Source organism: Bos indicus, chromosome 15 (assembly GCF_029378745.1).
Source record: "Bos indicus isolate NIAB-ARS_2022 breed Sahiwal x Tharparkar chromosome 15, NIAB-ARS_B.indTharparkar_mat_pri_1.0, whole genome shotgun sequence".
Classification (NCBI taxonomy): domain Eukaryota; kingdom Metazoa; phylum Chordata; class Mammalia; order Artiodactyla; family Bovidae; genus Bos; species Bos indicus.
In genome coordinates, this window is record NC_091774.1 from 57736605 (window position 1) to 57756730 (window position 20126).

Here is a 20126-nt window from a genome sequence, read left to right on the forward strand (position 1 = left end):
TTAGTTTTGCCAAATATCAAAATCAATTGTTATTAAATATGGCTTTTTACATGTCACTTTTCTAAAAACAGGGCCGTTTCTGGAGCAGGGGGAGCCATTATTTCTTGGTCACCTTTATGTTTCCATGTGTGAAGCCTCTGTTCTAACACTTTTAAGAGGCTGTTTCCTGCACTAAACTTGTTTATAAAGGACAGCAGACAGCTGTTCAGCTGCTTGGCAGCCACTAGTGTCTCTGTGGGATATCTTTGGATATAAAAAAAAAAGCTAAATTCCCCTACTGGGTGGAATTTTATGAGCTCTGTGGGAGAATTTCTTTGTGGTCCTTTTCTCTACTGTACCTAATATATGCTGATGATTGTTGTGAAAAACTATTCTTATTGCATTTTTCAAAAGCCCAAGTCTTAACATCAACAGTCTTAGAAGTTTAGAACCATCTAGAATATCTTGCACCTATCTACCAACTTTCAAAAGTAGTAGTTTTCATTATCATTTGTATAATGAAATTTTCAATAATGCAATATTATAGGAAAATACCTAATTGCCCTCTACTCCTGTGAGAATAATGCACACATTTTCTGTATGATTTCTATGGTATTTAAGTGACTGAGAAAAATATGATGCCTTGACTGTATTGGTTTAATCTCCCTCACTAAATTATGACTAAAGATATTATGCAAATGAAAAGAGAAAAAGGCAAATTGAATTTATACTTTATTAAAATCAAATAATTCTTACAACTCTGAAATGCATATTCAATAACATTGTGTAACTGTACATTGTTCTTTATAAAACTTCAGGTCATGTCTGATTAAAAAACACTTGGACTGTATCCTAAATATATCCAGTGATTGATGAAATTTCTTAATGACCCATGGCACGTTCTGAAAGACATCAGAGAGCAGGGCCAGCACTCTGATACCTCTCCCTTGGAAATGCTGGATCACTAATGGAATTCTGCATTCTGCAACTGCCCCAGCCCTGGCAGTTTGGCTAACAGGAAGTGCAGCTGTGTGTGCTTTCCCTGGAAAGCTAACTTCTTAAAGCTCACTGCATAGCTTCCATTTGTGACCCACAAATACTTCCTTAGAGTGCTAGAACCACTTCAAAGCAGAAATAAAGGTAGAGTCCAAAAGGAAAAGAGAAAGTAAGGGGGGAAATGCTGATTCCCCAACTTTCTCCATGAGTAAATCACATGAAACAGTTGCGGGACCCATGAAAGGATTGTCTATCTTATATTTACAAATGATAAAATAATGTGATTCCAGTGAGAAAAAAAAAAAATCAATAGTGCCTCAATGTAAAAAAAGTAATCACTGGATTATTATAGCCAAAAATGTGGCTAATATTTTCGTTTGTTTTCCATTAAGGTGACATATCTGTTTGATAATGGAGGGACAGTCTTCTTTGCTATTTTTATGGCAATATGGGGTAAGTATGTTCTTCCATTACTTAACTTCCTAACCCTTGTTTTCTGAAGCTGTTGTATGTTTCTGCACACCCACACACACCCACAAACACACATACCATGTGTCAATTCAATATCAATAAAATATCTTTTTTTCCTATGCCTTCTTGATACATTCACAGCTTCTTCGGGAATTTAACTCTTGATCTAATCTTCTAATCCCTAAAGCCTCAACCTTCCTATAATGTAGAGCATATTTTCCCCACCAAAAGCAGCCAGTAATTAAAAACAAACTGAAGCATACTTGTGAAAGTGATGATCAGAAAATATTTTGTTTGCTTAAGGCTTCCAGTAATCTATTTTTTTAACCTTACATTTTATGCACTTAGAGATACAGAATCTATTCTGTATATGATTGAGCAATAATGTCTAATACTAAATAAATCCTGTTCCTATCTAGCATCTTAAAACTGTAAAAATTATGTTTAGGTGTATGTATTGGCTGACTTTTTCATGAAGTTTCTCATTGAATTTTTAAAGAACCCAATTAATTGAGACCTAAAGTAAATTACAGATTGGAATTTCCCATGATTTGAAAAGAAGTGATTACTTTCCTGGGTAGGGTCAACTTTCTGATGATGGTCTGTTGAATGCAAAGTTATCATCAACTTGGCAACTTGAGAACTTTACTATGGACCTGCTGATACAGAAAAATAAAATGTACTAGAATACAAATCTTTCACTCCCATTGCCTTAATTTCCCAGGAACACAAACTCTGTGCCATACTCTTTCTAGTTTTAAGTCAAAAAAAAAAAAAAATCACCCTTCCAATTTTCCTTCAGGAAAATGCATTAAGACTACAAAGGGAACAATGAAGAGTTAATCCATTGACTTTTGTCTACCCCCTCACCCAAAAAGTAAAAACGTAATTTGGGGTTCCTATTTTCATTGAAGGATTTTTTAATTAATCAGGCAGGGCAATCATGGTGAAGTCTTTTAGTTTTACCTGATTCTATAGATATTTCCTACTAAGAAAAAAATAGGCCAAAATACTAATGAAGGTTTCTCAATGGATGAATCAGCATAGCCAAAACTGGTAAGAAAGGAAACCTCTTGGATGATTTATCCTCTGTTTATGTTTTTGCTAGTAGCCTTACGCTTTTACAGTTCTCCTTGACACAGGCCACATGACAGTGGTCTTGCTTCAGTGTTTGGAAGATGGATTTGAAAAAGCCAGGATGTAGATGAACACTTGCCATCTGCAGCCTTTCCCCCCTAAGTTTTACACTGAGGTACGAAGCGGAGGTATGTCATCCATAGGAATGCTGTCGTGTGCATTTTCTCCACCTGCTGAAGTAGATGAATCATTTGCAGTTGGGTTGTAATAACTAGAGTTCCCAAAACTCATGTCATAAGGTTCCGGTGCATTATCTAATCGCAGAACTAAAAAAGCAACAAAAAAATTGTTTTATAGTGACAGTCTGGAATGCATACTCCCACATCTGCTAGACCATAGGAATTGTTCTGGATGAGCAAATAGTTACATTTTTATGTGATATTTTCAGATACTGGGTTTGAATTTAAATAAGTAGTTATTTATCAAGCCACATTGTTGTTTCTAAAACTAAGAACAGTTTAACTTCCAAAATTTCCCTGCTGGTGGTCCAAACATAAGGAACTACGGGAGAGATCACAACAGAAGTCTAGCAATATTTGGTATAAGGAAGTATTGACATGTCTCATTGACTTTTGAATCTTGTGAATTCAGAACCATGTCAACAAGTTCAGAATTTTTTTTAAAATTTGGTCATGTTGTGCATTTGTGGGATCCTAGTTCCTGACCAGGGCTAGAACTTGGGCCCACAGTGATGAAAGCATACAGTCCTAACCACCAGGGAATTCCCAACATGTTCAGAATTTTTACTTCTGGTGTTAAGTGATTTTTAAAAAGTGAGAGCTTTACTTTTAAAATCAGTGTCATTATTTTATTAAGTGTCTTAATATCTTTATGGGTGAGCAATGGAGAGGAAAAAAATTGTAAAATCTTCTGTTTGCTTCTGATAGATCCAGATTATTGTACACTTAGGGTTTTCTAACTAATAACATGGTTAGTTTTTTTTTTTCTTTCCACAAACAACTAATTATTATTTCCTTAATGACCTTGAATTTATTTTTATAGAAAACTTGGAGTGTTCTAGGCTTCTGAATACTAAAACAGTGACTCTTTACTAGCTATATTAGTCATCTAATTATTCAGCTAGGTAGTCTCAGATCCTACCTAGTCCTTAAGGCTTCTGTTTACAAACTGGGCTCCCAGGAGCCTTATGGATTTGAAAGGGGTGACACAAAGTTACCTTGAAACAGTAAAACTGTTGTGATTGAATTATTCCATTATGCCTCAATCACAAATCTTAGATTGTGTAAAGTTGACAGACTGACCTTTTACATGTGATAACATTTAAAGAAAATATTATGAAGTTAAAAAAAAAAAAGTTTGGAAGCCCCAAAAGGTTGAAATCCTATCCTTCAATTTCGAAAAGTGCTACTTTTTATTTTCTATGGATTGCTGGAAATCCATAAACAGATTTGAAAAGGCCAGGATGTAGATGAACAGAGTTCAGTTAAATTTACAACTAATGGGTTTGCTTTTGAAAATCAGCAATATATCAGTAATGATCCAAACTTATAAAAAATCAACAAGATTTTATCAATAGGACTTAACAGGGGCATTTAACTATATTTTGATGGTAGCAAGAGTCTATTGTGTAAGCCAAAAACCCGATTTTTTTTTTGTCCTGAAATATTTTTTTTAAAAAGATGAGTCAAGCTTTTGAAGTGATTTCATTTCTGTTCTAGTTAATACTGATCACACTCAGTAGTTTATTCTTAGCAGACACATTTCTCATCCATAGATGTGGGTGCTTTTTTTTTCCATCACGTGATTGGGAAATTTCTGAATTAAGGTATATGTGACTTTATGTACCCAAATATACAACTCTTCAGAAATTCTTTTTTAGAACCTCATCAACATAATTAATAGACAGCTATTGTATATGTGTACACTTTGTTGTATATGTGTAAACTTTGAAAGAGCATCCAATTAGAACAAATCATTGTTCAAAATCCTGCTACTAAGAGATCCAACAACGATGGAGAATGGCTCCAGCTTTTTGCTTACAAACTGGCAATTTTGTTCTTAATATCATACCATAGTCTTTTCATTGGCTTCTCTGATGGTTCAGATGGTAAAGAAACTGTCTGCCATGCAGGAGACCTGGATTCGATCCTTCCAGGGGGTTGGAAAGATACCCTGGAGGAGGAAATGGCAGCCTATTCCAGTATTCTTGCCACACTCTTCCTCGACAGAGGAGTGAGTGGTGGGCTACATACAGTCTATAAGACTGCAAAGAGTCAGACACGACTGAGTGACTAACACTGTTTATAATGCTATGTTTTAGGTTCTGGGATTACTTAAAACCAATTGTGATGTAATAAGCAACAGTTCCAAATGGTTTTACAACTTCACCAACAGGCCCATAGTTATTTTGGCTATGTTCTTTGAGAAAGAGAGTAGATCAGAATAAATCTTTAGTTCGTTTCTGTCATGTGACTCTCTAAATCCCATCTAGATAGTGCAGTGAACATTAGCATCTTCACTTACTTAAAACCAGTGTGTACAGGTGAAGTTCTGAAAGTTGTTTTTACCTGGTTCATTTCTGTCGTCATAAAGTCGCCGATGGGAAAATGAATCTGTTTTCCTTTTTCCACATAAAAGGTAGCCAACAAGACTAAGCAATGAAGCACCCAGAATAGCACCTAAAATGGCCCCAAATACCACTCCTGTATTTCTGTTCTCTAGAGGACAAAGGAAAAATAATTTACACATAGGAAGTAGAAAACAGTTATTCAAAGAATAGAAATACATGTGGATTTTATGTAAGCAAAGTTTAACACATTTCTTTTAAGATAATGGGTATGTATATACAGTGTGTGTGTGTGTGTGTGTGTGTTATAAAGTACTGAGTTTTGGGGATGTATCCAAAATATATACTTCCTGATAAAACTGTACTTCAGAATTTGAATTATGCTGAAACATTCCTAAGCCTTAGTTTTGTAACTGTCTCATTACGTATTAACACCAATAGTACTGAAATGCCATGTGCATTCTCCATTAAGATCTAACTTCTCTGTTGAATTCTATATTGTTTTTAATCATCTCTGAATCACTGATGAACTTTAATGATGAGATAGGCTTTGAGTTTGTTTCTATTCAAAAGTAAAAAGCAAATGGGAGTAAGTAGGTGATAGAAATGAATTCACCCCAATGAAAAGGCATTATGAGAAAAATAAATATATCCTGATATAGAATATTTTCAAATACAGGAAATATACCAAACAAAACAGGATGTTTGCTGTGCTTTGTACATTTCAAACAAATGTGTAGGTCTGTTTCAAGGAATCCAGAATTTCATTCTATCATCCCCTTTAACAAGCACCTTATTTGAAGGCTGTCATCAATAAATCACATAATATTCCCTGAATTCATGCTTAGTGCAATTTATTTTCAGCTTTAAAAAATAATTTCTCAAGAAGCTTATTAATTAGGTAGGCAAGGGTTCTTATAGGGTCCCTAATTCTATATCAGACTCCATTTATACACCAAGAAACATGTTGAAATTTATTGACAACAGCAGCACATTTTTTTACTAAGCTGAAAGTGAGACAAAGTTAACTAAATTTTCTTTTGATTAAAAAACAATGGTAGGATTAAGTACTCAATATTCTCTCTATATATATATACATATATATGCTGCCGCTAAGTTGCTTCAGTCGTATCTGACTCTGTGCGACCCCATAGATGGCAGCCCACCAGGCTCTCCATCCCTGGGATTCTCCAGGCAAGAACACTGGAGTGGGTTGCCATTTCCTTCTCCAATGCATGAAAGTGAAAAGTGAAAGTGAACTCACTCAGTCGTGTCCGACTCTTAGCAACCCCATGGACTGCAGCCTACCAGGCCCCTCCGCCCATGGGATTTTCCAGGCAAGAGTACTAGAGTGGGTTGCCATTGCCTTCTCCATCTATATAGTGTTAGAAAGGCAAAACAGAGCATATTTTTTTATGTATGAATGGAAGGATGTCTTAAAATTATGAAAATATGTGTACATGTAATATATTGGTTGCAATGCTATAGTAATCTTGAATTTCAAATTTTAAAACTTTTCTTGTACACTAACAACAGCTTTCAAATAGGAATTTGTATATATAATTTGTTGTTTATATCACTAACATCTGTAGATAGGTTGTATGGAAATCAATTAGTTCATGGAGGGAAAAAAGAGTATTTTTTTTTAAATTCAGGAAACAAAACCATGGTTATATAAACAATTTTCATTATATATTGGAAATATTTTCTGTTTTATGTTTTAAAACTTGACTAATCCCCAAATGAAAACAGAAATGTCCCCATAACACAATTTTCTTGTGATACTCACAGCTAAATTTTATTTTTATGGTGTTTAGTAGGTACCAAACCAAAAATCAAGAAGGGTATCCTGTTGAATTTACTTTTTTAAAATATCAGTGTTCTAGTCTCCTGTGACTGCAGTATGGTTTCAGATAATTTCCAAATTTATTCATTTCATTCTCTTTTCAAAACCCACATACATATATTTTTAAACTTCTGTTGCGTTGTATTCCTAAAAGCCTGGGAAATTTCATATAGTCTTTCTGAGATGCAGTAATATTGTTACAGTGTCTTAAAACTGTACCATTACATCAGTTTCGGTTTCTTTTCAGCTTAACCTATTTCTTATTTTTGCCCACTGTTTCATCACATTCCCATTCAGTAACGACTAGTGTCTATAAGCCCCAAATCCCTTCACTGTTCACTATGAATATCATGGCTGCTGTTGCAAAATGAGAACCACGTGCACTATTGCACCCTCCTTTTTCTTCTAGAGTGGTGCATTCCTCAGGTGTAATAACTTATTTGGATATTCAATTTCACACAAAAGGAAAATTAAATCCATTTATATTTACCTTCTTGGGGGTCTGACGTATTTGGAAAGATTTTTGAATTATTGGTGAATTTCAGGGTGGGATGTAAAGTTGTTTCTTGATAGACGGTAAACCCCTCCATGCTCTCTCTGGTTGTGGTAGGCCATCCCTCTGTTACCATGGGGGTCACAGACGTGGTGTTTGGTCCTGAAGGGAGGTTGCTAACTGTAATGGAACTGTTGTCAGGAGCTTTCATAGTATCATTGATGGAAGACAGGGTAAAGTTTTCTGAAGATACAGGAACTGTGGTATTGGGAGGGGCTGAAGCTGGCAGAAGACTGTTATCTGCTATGGATGAGTTCCAAGGCAGTTTAGAAACAAAGCTGTGGGTTGAGGGAGATCTTGGGGAAAGTGTAGGCATGAGGCTTGGACTCCTGGAAGAGTTGTCTGTTGACAGATTACTGTAGAAACCTGTTTCATGTGTTTTATTTGATGGATCCTCAAAAGAGAAATTACTTGCCTTGGGGTTGGAGGTTTCTCTATTTTCTTTATCTGAGGTTAAATTTGCTTTACTTTCTAAAGGGACAGATTGATTTTCCATTGTTTTTAAGTCTTCTGCAGTGCTTTCTGTTGTGTTTGTTTTTTGACCTTCTTCCCCATGGCTTCCAAACAGTAGTAAACTAGACAAAATTGAAATCAACAGAATTTTGGCTGAAGTCAACATTGTAATCTTCTTTGGTATTAGTGTTAATATGGAGAATCTGAAAGAAAATAATAACCATTTGATTTATTAAATGAAGTATTGAGGTTTTTCTTTAATGGATCTACATTTCTAAAGTGACTTTAAAAAATATAGAGACATAGTACTCAGATGATAGTATCATAACCTTTATTCCAAAAGTTTCTTTTCTTTGGATTTTATTAAAACAAGAGTCACTAAGTTCTGTTTGACTGAGTTCTATTTTCTACATAATATTTCTTTCTTTCTTCCTCTAGGGAAATGCCATATAGAAACTTTTTCAAGCTAGGCATTGCCATTTTATTATTTCCAAGATCATTTAGCTTGGGACAAGTTGAAGTATACACACACACACACACACACAGTGTATATGGATGGCTAAGTAATTTTTTTTAATACTATAAATATAGGGCATGTAGAGCTTGCTGATTCTTTAACCTATTTAAGGAAACATGTTTCTTATAAAGATGTAATTTGGAGTGTTTATTATAAAAATTATCTTATCAATTATACACTAAACATACCACTTTAAAGTGAGTCAGTCAGGAACTCCACTTGAAAGTATTTTATTAGTTCTTAATTTGAGTTACTTGAATTTGAGGTTAACATCCGTTTTTTTTAACATTATCCTTACTTCATGTAGCCCCTTTTCCTATTAATCCCAAGTTACAGAAAGTCAGAAAAACTCTTAGAATTGGAGATTCTTTCATTGTATCCTCCTCTTGTATAAGTGAAGAATCTGATTGGGAGTATGTGTGGAAAAAGGTACCTAACTAGATCATGGCAGAGTTGGAGTTGGAAACCATGGCTCTGACCTCCAATCCGGGCACATCACATTGCCTCTTAAATGTGGAAGCTCCACAATTCATAGGTAGGAGGATACGGGGGAGAGGTTTTGAATTTACATTTATATTGCAAATCTGGCTTCTATATGAAAAACATATGAAAAAGAATCATCATGTGAAGCAGTTGTTTTATCAAATCATAATAATCATACTAAATTCATAGTGTTCTGCAGACTAAATGAAATAATTTAAGTAGAAGTACTTTAAACCATATCTGGTCCAAAGTAAGTGGTTAGTTAATTTCCATTTCTTATTATTAAAATATAACATTATTTCCATAAGTGTCTTACAGTTTGTAATATCAACTCATTAGATCCTCACAATGATCCCTTGAGACAAAAAAGAGTAGCTCACATTATCCTCATTTTGCAGATGAATAAACTGAGGGTCAGAGTGTCCGGTAATGAAAGCTAGTAAATGAAAAAAGCAGCAGTGAAAGCCAAGTTTGCTGACTCCAACCTAATTAGGTGTTAAAATTTTAAGTATTTTTTATTTAAAAATAATTCTTTAAAAAAGTTAGACTATATTTGTATTTGTGATTATTTTGTTTATTTATATTTCAGTCACTTTCTGTGATAATCATGAAAATTCATTTAGATACTAAAAATTTTTAACATAATTGGAAAACATATTATTAGTATGCACGTATTACATGAGATGGTTTGCATGTTTTCTCATTTAATTCTTAACAAAAACAATCAAACAGTAAGGAAGAGGGTATTAATCCTACTTTACAGATAGTTAAATGGGAATAAAAAAATGTAAATAATGTATTCAAAACACATAGCTAGTAGTTGAAAGATAGGGTTAAGATTCAGACCTTGGCATCAAAATCTCATAATCACTCATCTATATAATAGAAGCTACAAAGGAATATAGATTTGGTATCAACTGGTTTTTAGAACTTTTCCCACAAGTGTTTGCTTAGCACAGATTATAATAATAATAAAATAATCCAAATTTTATTTTAACCAGAGCTCTTGATAACCTCATCTTTTTAATCACTGGTAAAGTAGTGACTTCTACCTAACTGTGCTGTGCTTAGTCACTCAGTCATGTCCAAAGCTTTACAACCCCATGGACCGTAGCCCGCCAGGTTCCTCTGTCCATGGAATTCTCCAGGCAAGAATACTGGAGTAGGCTGCCCTGCCCTCCTCCAAGGGTCTTCCCAACCCAGGGGTTGAACCCAGGTCTCCCGCATTGCAGGTAGATTCTTTACCGTCTGAGCCACCTTCTTTGTTTAGTACCTCTTAAACATACTAAAGTACACCTTTATCCTAATTTAGAAATTCCCAGCAGTTGTCGCCATGGTTTCTAAATAAACACTTTTACCTTGTAATTTACAGATTAACATGAACAAAATAGGAATGATTATCCCTAGAACCTGAAGTTCACCAACATTTAATTAAAATATTGCTTCACCTAGCACATTTAAAATGCAATCAATTTAGTTTAAAAATACTCAAATGAACCTTTTCAGAAACATCTCTTTCCTGTTAACTGTCAAGTTTATAGTAAACTTTATAGCCTCTTTCACTGTCTCCTGCCATGGATCTGATTCATTTTGCATTGTATTTGGTCACCTGTCTGGTTAGGCAGTTTGATTTGCCTTCCCTAAACCTAGGCTTTCTGATTATTTTGTCTTCCCAAAGAAGCGGTCACCAGAGGGGACCAAAAAACAAACCTTGGCCGTTCATCTAATTTTCTTATAATGTCACATAAGGATTGTTGCAAAGTGCTTTTACTCCCTTCCCGTTATGAGAATCCACTCAAGAGTCAACAAAGTGACTTTTGTTGTTCCTGTTTCACTTTGCCTGTAACATGGAACCACCAAGGGGATCACTCTACCTTTTACCCAGCTTTTGATTATAACTTAAAACCTCAGGTATCAACACCCCTAATGGGCCAAGCAGTCTGTTATGCCTATAATTTATTTCCAGGGAAACAGGAGAAAGTAAAGAGTGGGATAAGACAGTACATTGTGAATGCTATTTGTAATTTATTCAAAAATTAATATACTCGTGGGTGAGGCTTTTGTGAGTATTGATTTGTTCTGTTGTCCCAGAATGGTAACTGGGGACAACTTTGCTTCTGCCCTCTGGCTTCTGAGAGAACCAGGTTGCACCTCCTACTCAGGTCCGCTCATCTTAAAGGGACAGAAGCAGCCAGGAACTGAAGCCATCAGCTTTTCAGAACACTGGCACTGGATTTTTGCTGGGGCATGGACTAAGCAATTTTGGTTAAGTTGTGACCCCATTTTCCCCTGGAGTAGGAGACGGCAACTACTCCAATATTCTTTTCTGAAAAATTCCATGGAAAGAGAAGCCTGGTGGTCTACAATCCACAAGGTCGCAAAGAGTCTGACATGACTGAGCACAGACCCCATTCTGAATGGAACAAGGCATATTACAAACAGGGGAGATTAATGTTAGTGGTACAGGAACTCCAGAGGACAATAAAAGAAATCTATATTCTTTATAATTTTCTTTCAGCCTCCTTCTCTAGTTAATATATTTAAACTCTGTTGTCTATTTGCTGTGTAAAGTTACGCTGGATAATGGATTGCGTGCTCCTGTCTTCCAAGTTCATCAGTCAACCAGTTGTATAGTGAAGGCAGAGAGAATGTGGGGATGAAAGAAAGTGAATTTGGAGAGAGAGAGAGAGAGAAAAAAACAGGAAAACCAGATAGCATCATTTCTTCTGTTCTTTGCCCCATCTTGCCCTGAGGTAGAAATTCCTAAGAGGAATTTTCAGGATGTAGCCTGCTGCTGCTGCTAAGTCACTTCAGTCGTGTCCGACACTGTGCAACCCCATAGATGGCAGCCCACCAGGCTCCCCCACCCCTGGGATTGTAGCCTAGGAACAGAGATAAGCTCATTATGAACCTGAAAACCTTCCAAGATTAGAATTATTATAAAGGGAATAGAGACAGAGAGAGAGAGAAGGATCCATCCAATTTGTGATACGTTAAACAAAGATTCTAAGTCCTTCTGAATACATTGAAATGTTTGTATTGCTTCTAAGGCTTAATAACTTTTAAAATATACTTTCAGATAGTGTGAGTTTCACTTTTTTTTTTTTTTAATAATTCCTCTATCCAAAGAAAATGAACGCTATTTTCTCTTGTCTTTGGTGTTGGCACTAAAAAGTGGTTTCACATTACTGCTTTTCTATAGAGGGTTTCAGGAGGTGGTGATAAAGGAAGAAAAAAAGAAAACTTGTGGCTGTTAAGGGAAGCAAATCCACATTCACTGTTCATAAAATTGTTGCCCCTTAATTTTGTAAAGTTATTATTCTGCCCAGCCCTCCTGTTGTAACTGAGTCATACCTATTTTGCACTGAGCTTTAAAAATAAGGACGTACCCTGGTTTGTGTCAAGTAATCAAGCCATGCAAGGGAAGAGGAATAACCATGCTAGTTATTCTAAACTAAACCAAAATCAGAAATGTTAAAGAAAACCATTGCTTTAAGCTGCACTGAGAAGATGTATAAAAGCATGTTTCTACATGTAGTGAAACAACTAAAGAATATATTCTGTGCTGCTTCTCTCTCAGTTGTTTGTGATCCTTCTTATTGTAGATCTCAGGCTACCAATTAAGACAGATGAGTTGTGCTTGTCTTAGTCATAAGAAACAGCCTGACATATAGCTGGTATCCCAGGCAGAACTCACACTTTACTCAGAGTGGACTTTCCAGTCTTGCATTGTATTTTGCTTTTCCCTCACTGAAAAAGCCACAGTAAATGAAGACATAAGGAATTATGCTTCTAGAGATGCCTCTTTTATGAGAGGGTTTTAAGGGAGAGAAGACTTAACTAGCCAGAAGGTAGGATTCTATTGAGAACCCATATCATTCACTTTATTTGATTTTAAAAGGAAGAAACAAACAAAAAGGAAAACATGACTTTCCTTCAGGAACTAATACATTTCAAGAGTTTGAGAACATCATTCTAATATAAGACAGAGGAATGTATAAGCCCAGAAGAATAGATAGAATGTCATACTCCCTGCTAACTTGAGCATTTTCAGTCATAAACTTCAATAGTGAAATAATTAGGTTGAAGAGTGTTAAGTTTAGAAAGATTGTGTCTCCAAAAGAAATATTCTGGACCCAAATTCCTGGGTTTTCAGCCTTCTATTGTTTCACTGTTTGTAGAAACAGTCTCTATGGGTTGGTTAGAAGACAGTGGTAAGCAGTATATCGACCTCTCTTTAATAAAAGAATCCTTACACAGCCACAAACTGAAAATAATTATAAGAAACTTAATGCATATCTTTGATCCATGGGAGGTCTTTTGCAGCAACCGGCTTAGCCTTTTAGATTTCCATTGAGTGCTCTATAGGTACACATACCATGTTAAGTAACATATATACACATCATTTTGCCAATTTTTGATTAAGAAGATCTTTGGTGAAGATATAAAGTTAATAATTCCTTGCATTAGTAGATTGTTTTCGAAAAGCTGCTGTGTTCTAACACTTCAGCAAGAACCATTGAGCCAAATGCATAATTTAAATCTAAATACTCAGTTTATATTCTCACAGCCACTTCTGCTTTAAACATTTTGAAGCTTTTTACTAAGATCTGACTTAAGGAAATTCGCCCTTGCAATCATGCACATTTGAAGCAAGTTTTTTCTTTAACTCTTCAGCTGGTTTCATCATCTACAGAATTTGGCAATAATTCTTAAAGTTAACTCACTTAGCACGAGTGCTCATTTGGAAGGTAATTACTTGATGAAACAGCTACCTGTCTTCACAAAGGCTCTCTGTAGGTACTTGCCAGACTGTTCTGCCAAAAGTTCAACTGACTTTGATTCTCTTTGGTAAATAAGAGAAAGAGAGAGAGGGATGAGACCAAGGATCTGATATAATCCAGCATGCACTTACCTTCAGGTCTAGGAGATGTTTACAAACAGGAACTGAAGTATCACAGCCGTCCTGGCCACAATGAGTCTGCCATGCATTAGAGAAAGCAAATGGGTTAAGTGTACAGATGTCCCACTAAGCAGGAGGGTGCCAGAGAAATGAAGTTAGGTGAGGCTAGCTGTATCTTGCTTGTGTAATAGAGCACCCAAGAACCCGACTGACCTGCTTCTCAGCTGTCAGCATGAAGCTATCACCTCATTCAGGCCTTTAAAAAAAAAGAGAAAAAGAAAGCCCAACCCTCTGGCTTTCATAGGTTGGTTGCTTTGACTTCGGGACAGGCTAGTTCTCTTTCGGGTGTTGGAAAACAAAGGGCATACATTTCTTGCCCTCGGTGAAAAAAAGCGGGACAGAGAGTTTGGTCCTGGTCACTGCTGTATCAAGGATTTCTGACACATGCTGGGTTCCCCCTTTGCAGATGAGGAAACCACAGTGAGTCAGGCCTGCACCTGTTGCTCGAGTGACCTGTGCCGGCCACATGCTGTTCTCCAAACACATAAACAAATCTTTTTTTCCCATTGTGAGGATGCCCGATTTGTGTACTCACAACCTGAATGCAGAAAGTGTTGTCTGCTGTGTGCTGAAACTAGATATATAGAAAGTCACACTTCAGACAGTGGATTACTGTGCATCCGATCCTTGAGAAAGCTGTAAAATATTAAGTTAGAAATCAGCACCAGGACTGAGGTGGGGTTTCTTGCTGACTCTCAGAAGTTTGGGGGAGGTGGTAACTGGGGCCTGACTGAGAATGGCCATGTGATCCTGAGTAATCTGGCAGCCTGCTCAATTAGTTTCCATCCTGTGTTCTCTTTGCTTTTCCTCTCAACTTAGAAGCCAGAGAGTTTCAGAAGAGCCTAAGTAATGCTTGGTTAAATACTAGAGTTGAATAACAACCTGGCATACTTCCTTTCACGGCTTATAAAAGGGAGAAGAATGAAACTGCACTTTCTGGGAGATTCCGCCCATCAATATTTGGGGACCGTCGCCAGGGTCTGTTCAGTTCAGTAAGCCTGAGGTTCATGCTTAGATTCTGTTGTGCAAGGAGATAGGTTTCCAACTGCTGAGAGAGAAAATGAAACTTTAGCTAAGGTTCAGGGGCTTTAAATTGAATGCAAAGAATCTGCCCAGTTAATTGGCTTTAAGAAAGAACAAGGTAATTCTATAGTTTCAAATTTTCTGAAGCCCAAAGTCCTTCAGAGTTTGATTAGAAATTAAGCCAATTAAGCCTAAAACATATTCACTCAAAAGATATTTAAGCTATATCTGTACTGGTAGGAAGAAAAGCAAGTTCAGTTTAATCAAATAACTAGTTACTGAGAAATGGCTTAATAAAATTCAATTGGTTATTTTCAGATTAGCTAGTTACTAGGAAAAAAAAATTCAACTGAATAAATATTTTTATATCTGTGCTTAGAGAACTGAACATGACTTGGCAGGACCGGGTGTACCGTACATACCCTTAGGGATTTTCCTAGATATGTGCATGAATACATTATCACGTTCTACTTAGCATAGTAATCATGGCCTATACCAGGCAAGGAAATTACAAGGTACTTCTGCTACAACTCTGCTTTCACTGCCACAAGAGTCAAAGTTAATCTCCAGTGACCCTTTTTTCTGAAGACGCTAGCTGTGGCCTCAGAATCCTTCTCACTACTGCCCTCCTGACAGCCTTAACCAATTGAGTAGACCTGACCCTAGAGATAAACCTTGTTTACCTTCCCTGTCATGAGCACATCTGGAAGCAAAGTTATAAAATGAAAACTATGCATAAATTTAATGCCTCAGTTATTACTTAGCTCACGTAGTTGTGATCAGACACCTTTATGGAAGCACCTGAGTTGGAGTTAAAAAGTAATTTCTTGCCAAACAAACAAGTCTTGCTGAGATGCATTTCCAGGTGTACCTGTGCATGATACCACAGTCTAGGTAAGACCTATCCCATTTTAGACCTGAAGAACTCAACAATAAGGGACAATTACCGAACAATTTCATCCGGCAAACCAGCTGAGATGACATACTGTGCGATGCTTACATAATTTGTGTTGTACTTCCTTACCTCCTATGGAGGCTTTCATCTAGCACTCTCCAATTGCTTGACACCATTAATTAAAGCTCACAATACATAATGGAAGAAGAACTACTGCCTCTTTGTCTTAAATGTCTCCACTCACCAGTGGAGTTTCCAGAACATGAAGTCACATTATTGTCACTGATGGATCTGAAAACAGAACCAGATTGTAGCTTGGGACCATGTCTCAGATAAAACCAAAATATTGTTCTAGGTCCAAAGTGGTATCTTATTTTACAAACCCTATTGCGTCACATGTGTGATACTGACATGACACATATGGAATTTGTTTTCATAGGTTAAATTCATTATTAGCAGGTTATGAGCTTAAAACAGATTCTATGTTTAATTTATGTTTTGTCTCTCCAGAGGAACATAGATTTTTTAAGCAATAAAAAAATTTTTGAGTAAAAATAAGGTAATATCATGGTTATATTATCTGAGGATATGTCAATGATATTCTTTACAAGCACAATGGAAATTGGCGACTGGAAAATTTCTTTGGGATGTTAACAGCTGTTTTAGTATTCTCTTAGAAGATAAGTAGAGGGATCATTCTCATAAGTGCTAACACTTGTTTAGCATACAAGGTGTTTTTTTTTTTTTTCCTAAGTCATATGGTATTATAGTATGATCTTCATTTAACTGTAACTTCTTGGAAAGGTTAAACACTCTATTTTGGTGCTAAGGACAATGCCTGTTGTTAAGCAGAACTTTTGAAATAGCATATACATGGCATACATACACGCATAAATGGGGATCCTATGAAAGTTATAAATTGGGCATGTCAGATACAAACTTTAATTCAGGCATAGTTCAAAGAAGTGAATTACATAACCATAGCAAAACCTGTTGCATTCCTATCTACACATTTAAAGGAACATGTTTTCTCAGTAAACATCCTTATAGAAACAGGAAATTAAAATGCAGTTGATGATGAAACCTATCTGATTGTAATAAGAAGTAGTGGGTGTCCATGGATATCTGGACCGATCAAAAAACAAAAAGACCATTGACGTAACAACTTAAGAGAAACATTTATAATAAAATCTTATATTTTAAGCTTAATATTTATTAAATTTTGGAATGAATTCTATTTTTTTTATTAATTGAAGTGATAATCCAGGTGTTTTAAAGAGACATATCCATTCTGATGTTCAAAATCGTTTTAATCCTTTTAATTTCTGTCTGTATTTTTTTGTTTCAAAGAAGTATGACAAGGTTATCAATAAACGTTTTCAGGCATAAATATAAAGGATAATATTCTGAGGTAGAAATAGAATAGAATTGGATTTAAAGATGAAATGGAACCATTAAAATGTTTCAGTAGATAAGAAGAGCTTTCTGAAAGTATATATCTTAAAGGGATATGAATTAGGTATAAAAGACCAACATAAAAGTTATATTTTAAAATGTCAGTTTTTATAATGCACTGGAAATTGCATTGTTTGCCACAATTAACATATAGGATGAAAATAAATTTTGGGTGTCATAAGTATATATAATACGATACATAGTTCTATAAACTTATTTGAGGTTACAAAAATTTTGAAGACCACTGATTTAATGCGTTACTTTTTCACTAATTTCTAAGGATTCAGAATATTTTACTGGGCATTTTTCTATAACAATTAGGGCCTGACCCAGTAACAATTTTACTCTCTTCTAGTTCCATTAAAGGGAAAAAAAAAAAAAAAATGCCAGAGAGGGTTTCAGAGCTTTTGCCAAAATGTGATGGAAACATTTCAAAAGTAGATATTACTTTCTTCAGTGTGTTACCATTGCCAGTGTGCTCATAATCTACTCTGTATGTTACTACAATAGATTTGTTAGCATGAGGTGGCCCTACCGAATCTTTATTCAGTGTGAGAACTCTGGGGCTCCTTCTCTGGCTGTGTTCTCTGTTGAATCCTGGTCCTGCTACTTACTGGTTCTGTAACCTGAACTATCATATCCGAAGACTACTTTCTCATGTATAAAATACAGAATGGGATATCTACCTCCTAGGTAGATATCCTAGACAATGGGGAACCAAAAGATAAAGTAGGTAACGTATTATGTGTTGCTTGACACTAAATAAGGGCTTATCAATGATAACTATAATAATTTTAAAGATGGTAAAAATTGAAGCTTCAACATTCTGAATAAAAGTTGAGATGAATCCAACAAAATGTAGAAAAACTTATATTGGATTATTTTGAGCTTGGGTCTATACTTTAGTACATAGTAGTTGTTTGATAAATATTAATTGAATGAAAAATGATTTTTCATGATCATGAAATGACCCAATTTTAATTGGTTTTTTTAAAATAAAATCTTTCCCTGGTCACCCTTTTAAAAACTATAACTCTTCTTTCTTGATCTGTTTCATCTCCATTCCCTGCACTATTTTCTCCCTCAGCACTTAACTGCCATCTAACATACCCTATATCTTATTTTAGTTGTTGTTTTTTGTCTGTTCCCATACTAGAAATCTCATGAAAGCAAGCATTTTTATATTTTCTTCATGGTTTTATCTACATAGCTAGAATAATTCCTGGCAAAGGCTAAATGCTCAATTAATGTATAAAGGAATGAGCAAATGATTGAGAGTGAACAAATAAATAAATATATTTAACAATAAATTAAAAAGTACACTAAGCATAAAATAACTGCAAGTTCATTTTTCTTCTACCTAGAATAGTCTTCCAATTATAAGCTCAACAGATCTGAAATAATCTTTTCTTCACTTAAAGATATTCTTTAGACATCTTTGTATATTTATACACATAGATCCTTGAGCAGTTCCCTTTAGCAGATGATAAGAGATGGGAGGTAGTTCACAAGAAGAGTTGATTTTAGCTAGGGATGCATAAAATTTGTATTGTAACAGGTGAGAATATGGAGGTTATGGCACAAGTGTAGAACCATAGATATATATGGTTTTGATGAATAACTTATTCTGAATATTTAATTTTGAAAGATGAGAGACAGTAAACTGTTGAGTGACATTAGAGGTATAGCTGCTGGATGTTAAAATAGAGAAGAGAAAGTATGATAGTATGGCAGCCCTGAGGGTCTACTCAAATCATTGATTTAAAATAAAACAAGTCATCCAGTAAAACTGTATTTTTCCTCAAGCAATGGTAATGTGCTTGGGAACAGGTAGACAGCAGAGGGAATGTTGTTTTTAATTAGGGTTATGTTTTAACTATGGGTTTATGTGACAGACTGAAAGAGGAGCTAAAAAGTTGATGGCATTTGCGAGTGAATATAGTGATTGATCAAGAGGATGCAGAGAGAAGAAATTGAGGGCGCAGGGGAGGAAAGGACAGAGAAAATGTGATGGGGAGAATGGATGAAAATCTGGGTAAAAGTTAATGGATCAAAAAAGTCTGGGTGAAGTTGTTGTTGGAAGTGAAGTTTATAGGAAGTAAGCTACAAGGATGGAGGTGATAATTGGGAGATGATGGAGCGTTTGGAGTTACTAATCAAAAGTACACCTTGGGAGGGCAGGCATAAGATAGAGTAGGAGAAAGCAAAGAACTGAGAAGCCAAGATACTAGAAATATTATCGGTGGATGTTGTACTTTCAAAAATTTATTTTGGGAGTCACATTGATAAGAGTTACACTCAGCTGACTTAAAAAGTTTTTTTTAGAAAACTTGGGGAAGTATCCCAAGGGAGTAGTAAATGACTTCCACAGAGAAAGAGGGTAGAAAGTATGAACTGATAATATGAGACTCAAGTCTGTGAATCTTTAAGGAGGAGGGAGAGAAAAACTAGTCTTGAAGCAGCAACGAGGAGCAAGAAATTCAATGCCTCATCTTTGGCACCTGTTGGTGTGGGAGACACGTAGCCATCACCTGAAAATGTCACATAGAAAGTGAAGTTTCAGGAGTGTCCCCAAAGTGTCCCTTACTTGTCTTAGTTGAGCAAGGAGGTGAAGTAACATCTTGCCAGGATGGAGAATTCTGAGCTCCCTCTGGACTCCTGCTGATGAAAGAGTTCTGAAGGGAAGCTTCTTACTGCTAGCACCTAAAGCAACTTTTCTTTCCAAGCGGGCAGTAGCAGCCTGCTGGGAAATGATATTGCTCTCTTTAACAACTGCATGATATTCCACTGTGTGGAAGTACTGCACAACTGATTCATTCCCGTATGAG

At 35.8% G+C, this 20126-nt stretch overlaps 2 protein-coding genes across 3 annotated transcripts in view; one reads left to right on the forward strand and one right to left on the reverse strand.

The window, feature by feature from the left end:
* ANO3 (anoctamin 3) overlaps window positions 1-20126 on the forward strand; it is a 447078-nt gene that overhangs the window by 363254 nt on the left and 63698 nt on the right. Inside the window, exon 15 of the mRNA XM_070803970.1 lies at window positions 1368-1428. Coding sequence (XP_070660071.1) covers window positions 1368-1428 — 61 coding nt within the window. The remainder of the gene's footprint in view (window positions 1-1367; window positions 1429-20126) is intronic.
* MUC15 (mucin 15, cell surface associated) lies at window positions 700-14498 on the reverse strand. Of its 2 annotated transcripts, XM_070803968.1 has the most exons (4): window positions 13878-14498; window positions 7447-8165; window positions 5112-5261; window positions 701-2849 (listed from the first exon to the last, which is right to left on the reverse strand). In XM_070803968.1, the coding sequence occupies exons 2-4, from the start codon at window positions 8126-8128 to the stop codon at window positions 2689-2691; spliced, it is 993 nt and encodes a 330-aa protein (XP_070660069.1). In that variant the 5' UTR covers window positions 8129-8165; window positions 13878-14498; the 3' UTR covers window positions 701-2688. The 2 variants fall into 2 exon arrangements, with proteins under 2 accessions (XP_019831371.2, XP_070660069.1); XM_019975812.2 differs by lacking the exon at window positions 13878-14498 and having other exon boundaries at window positions 700-2849.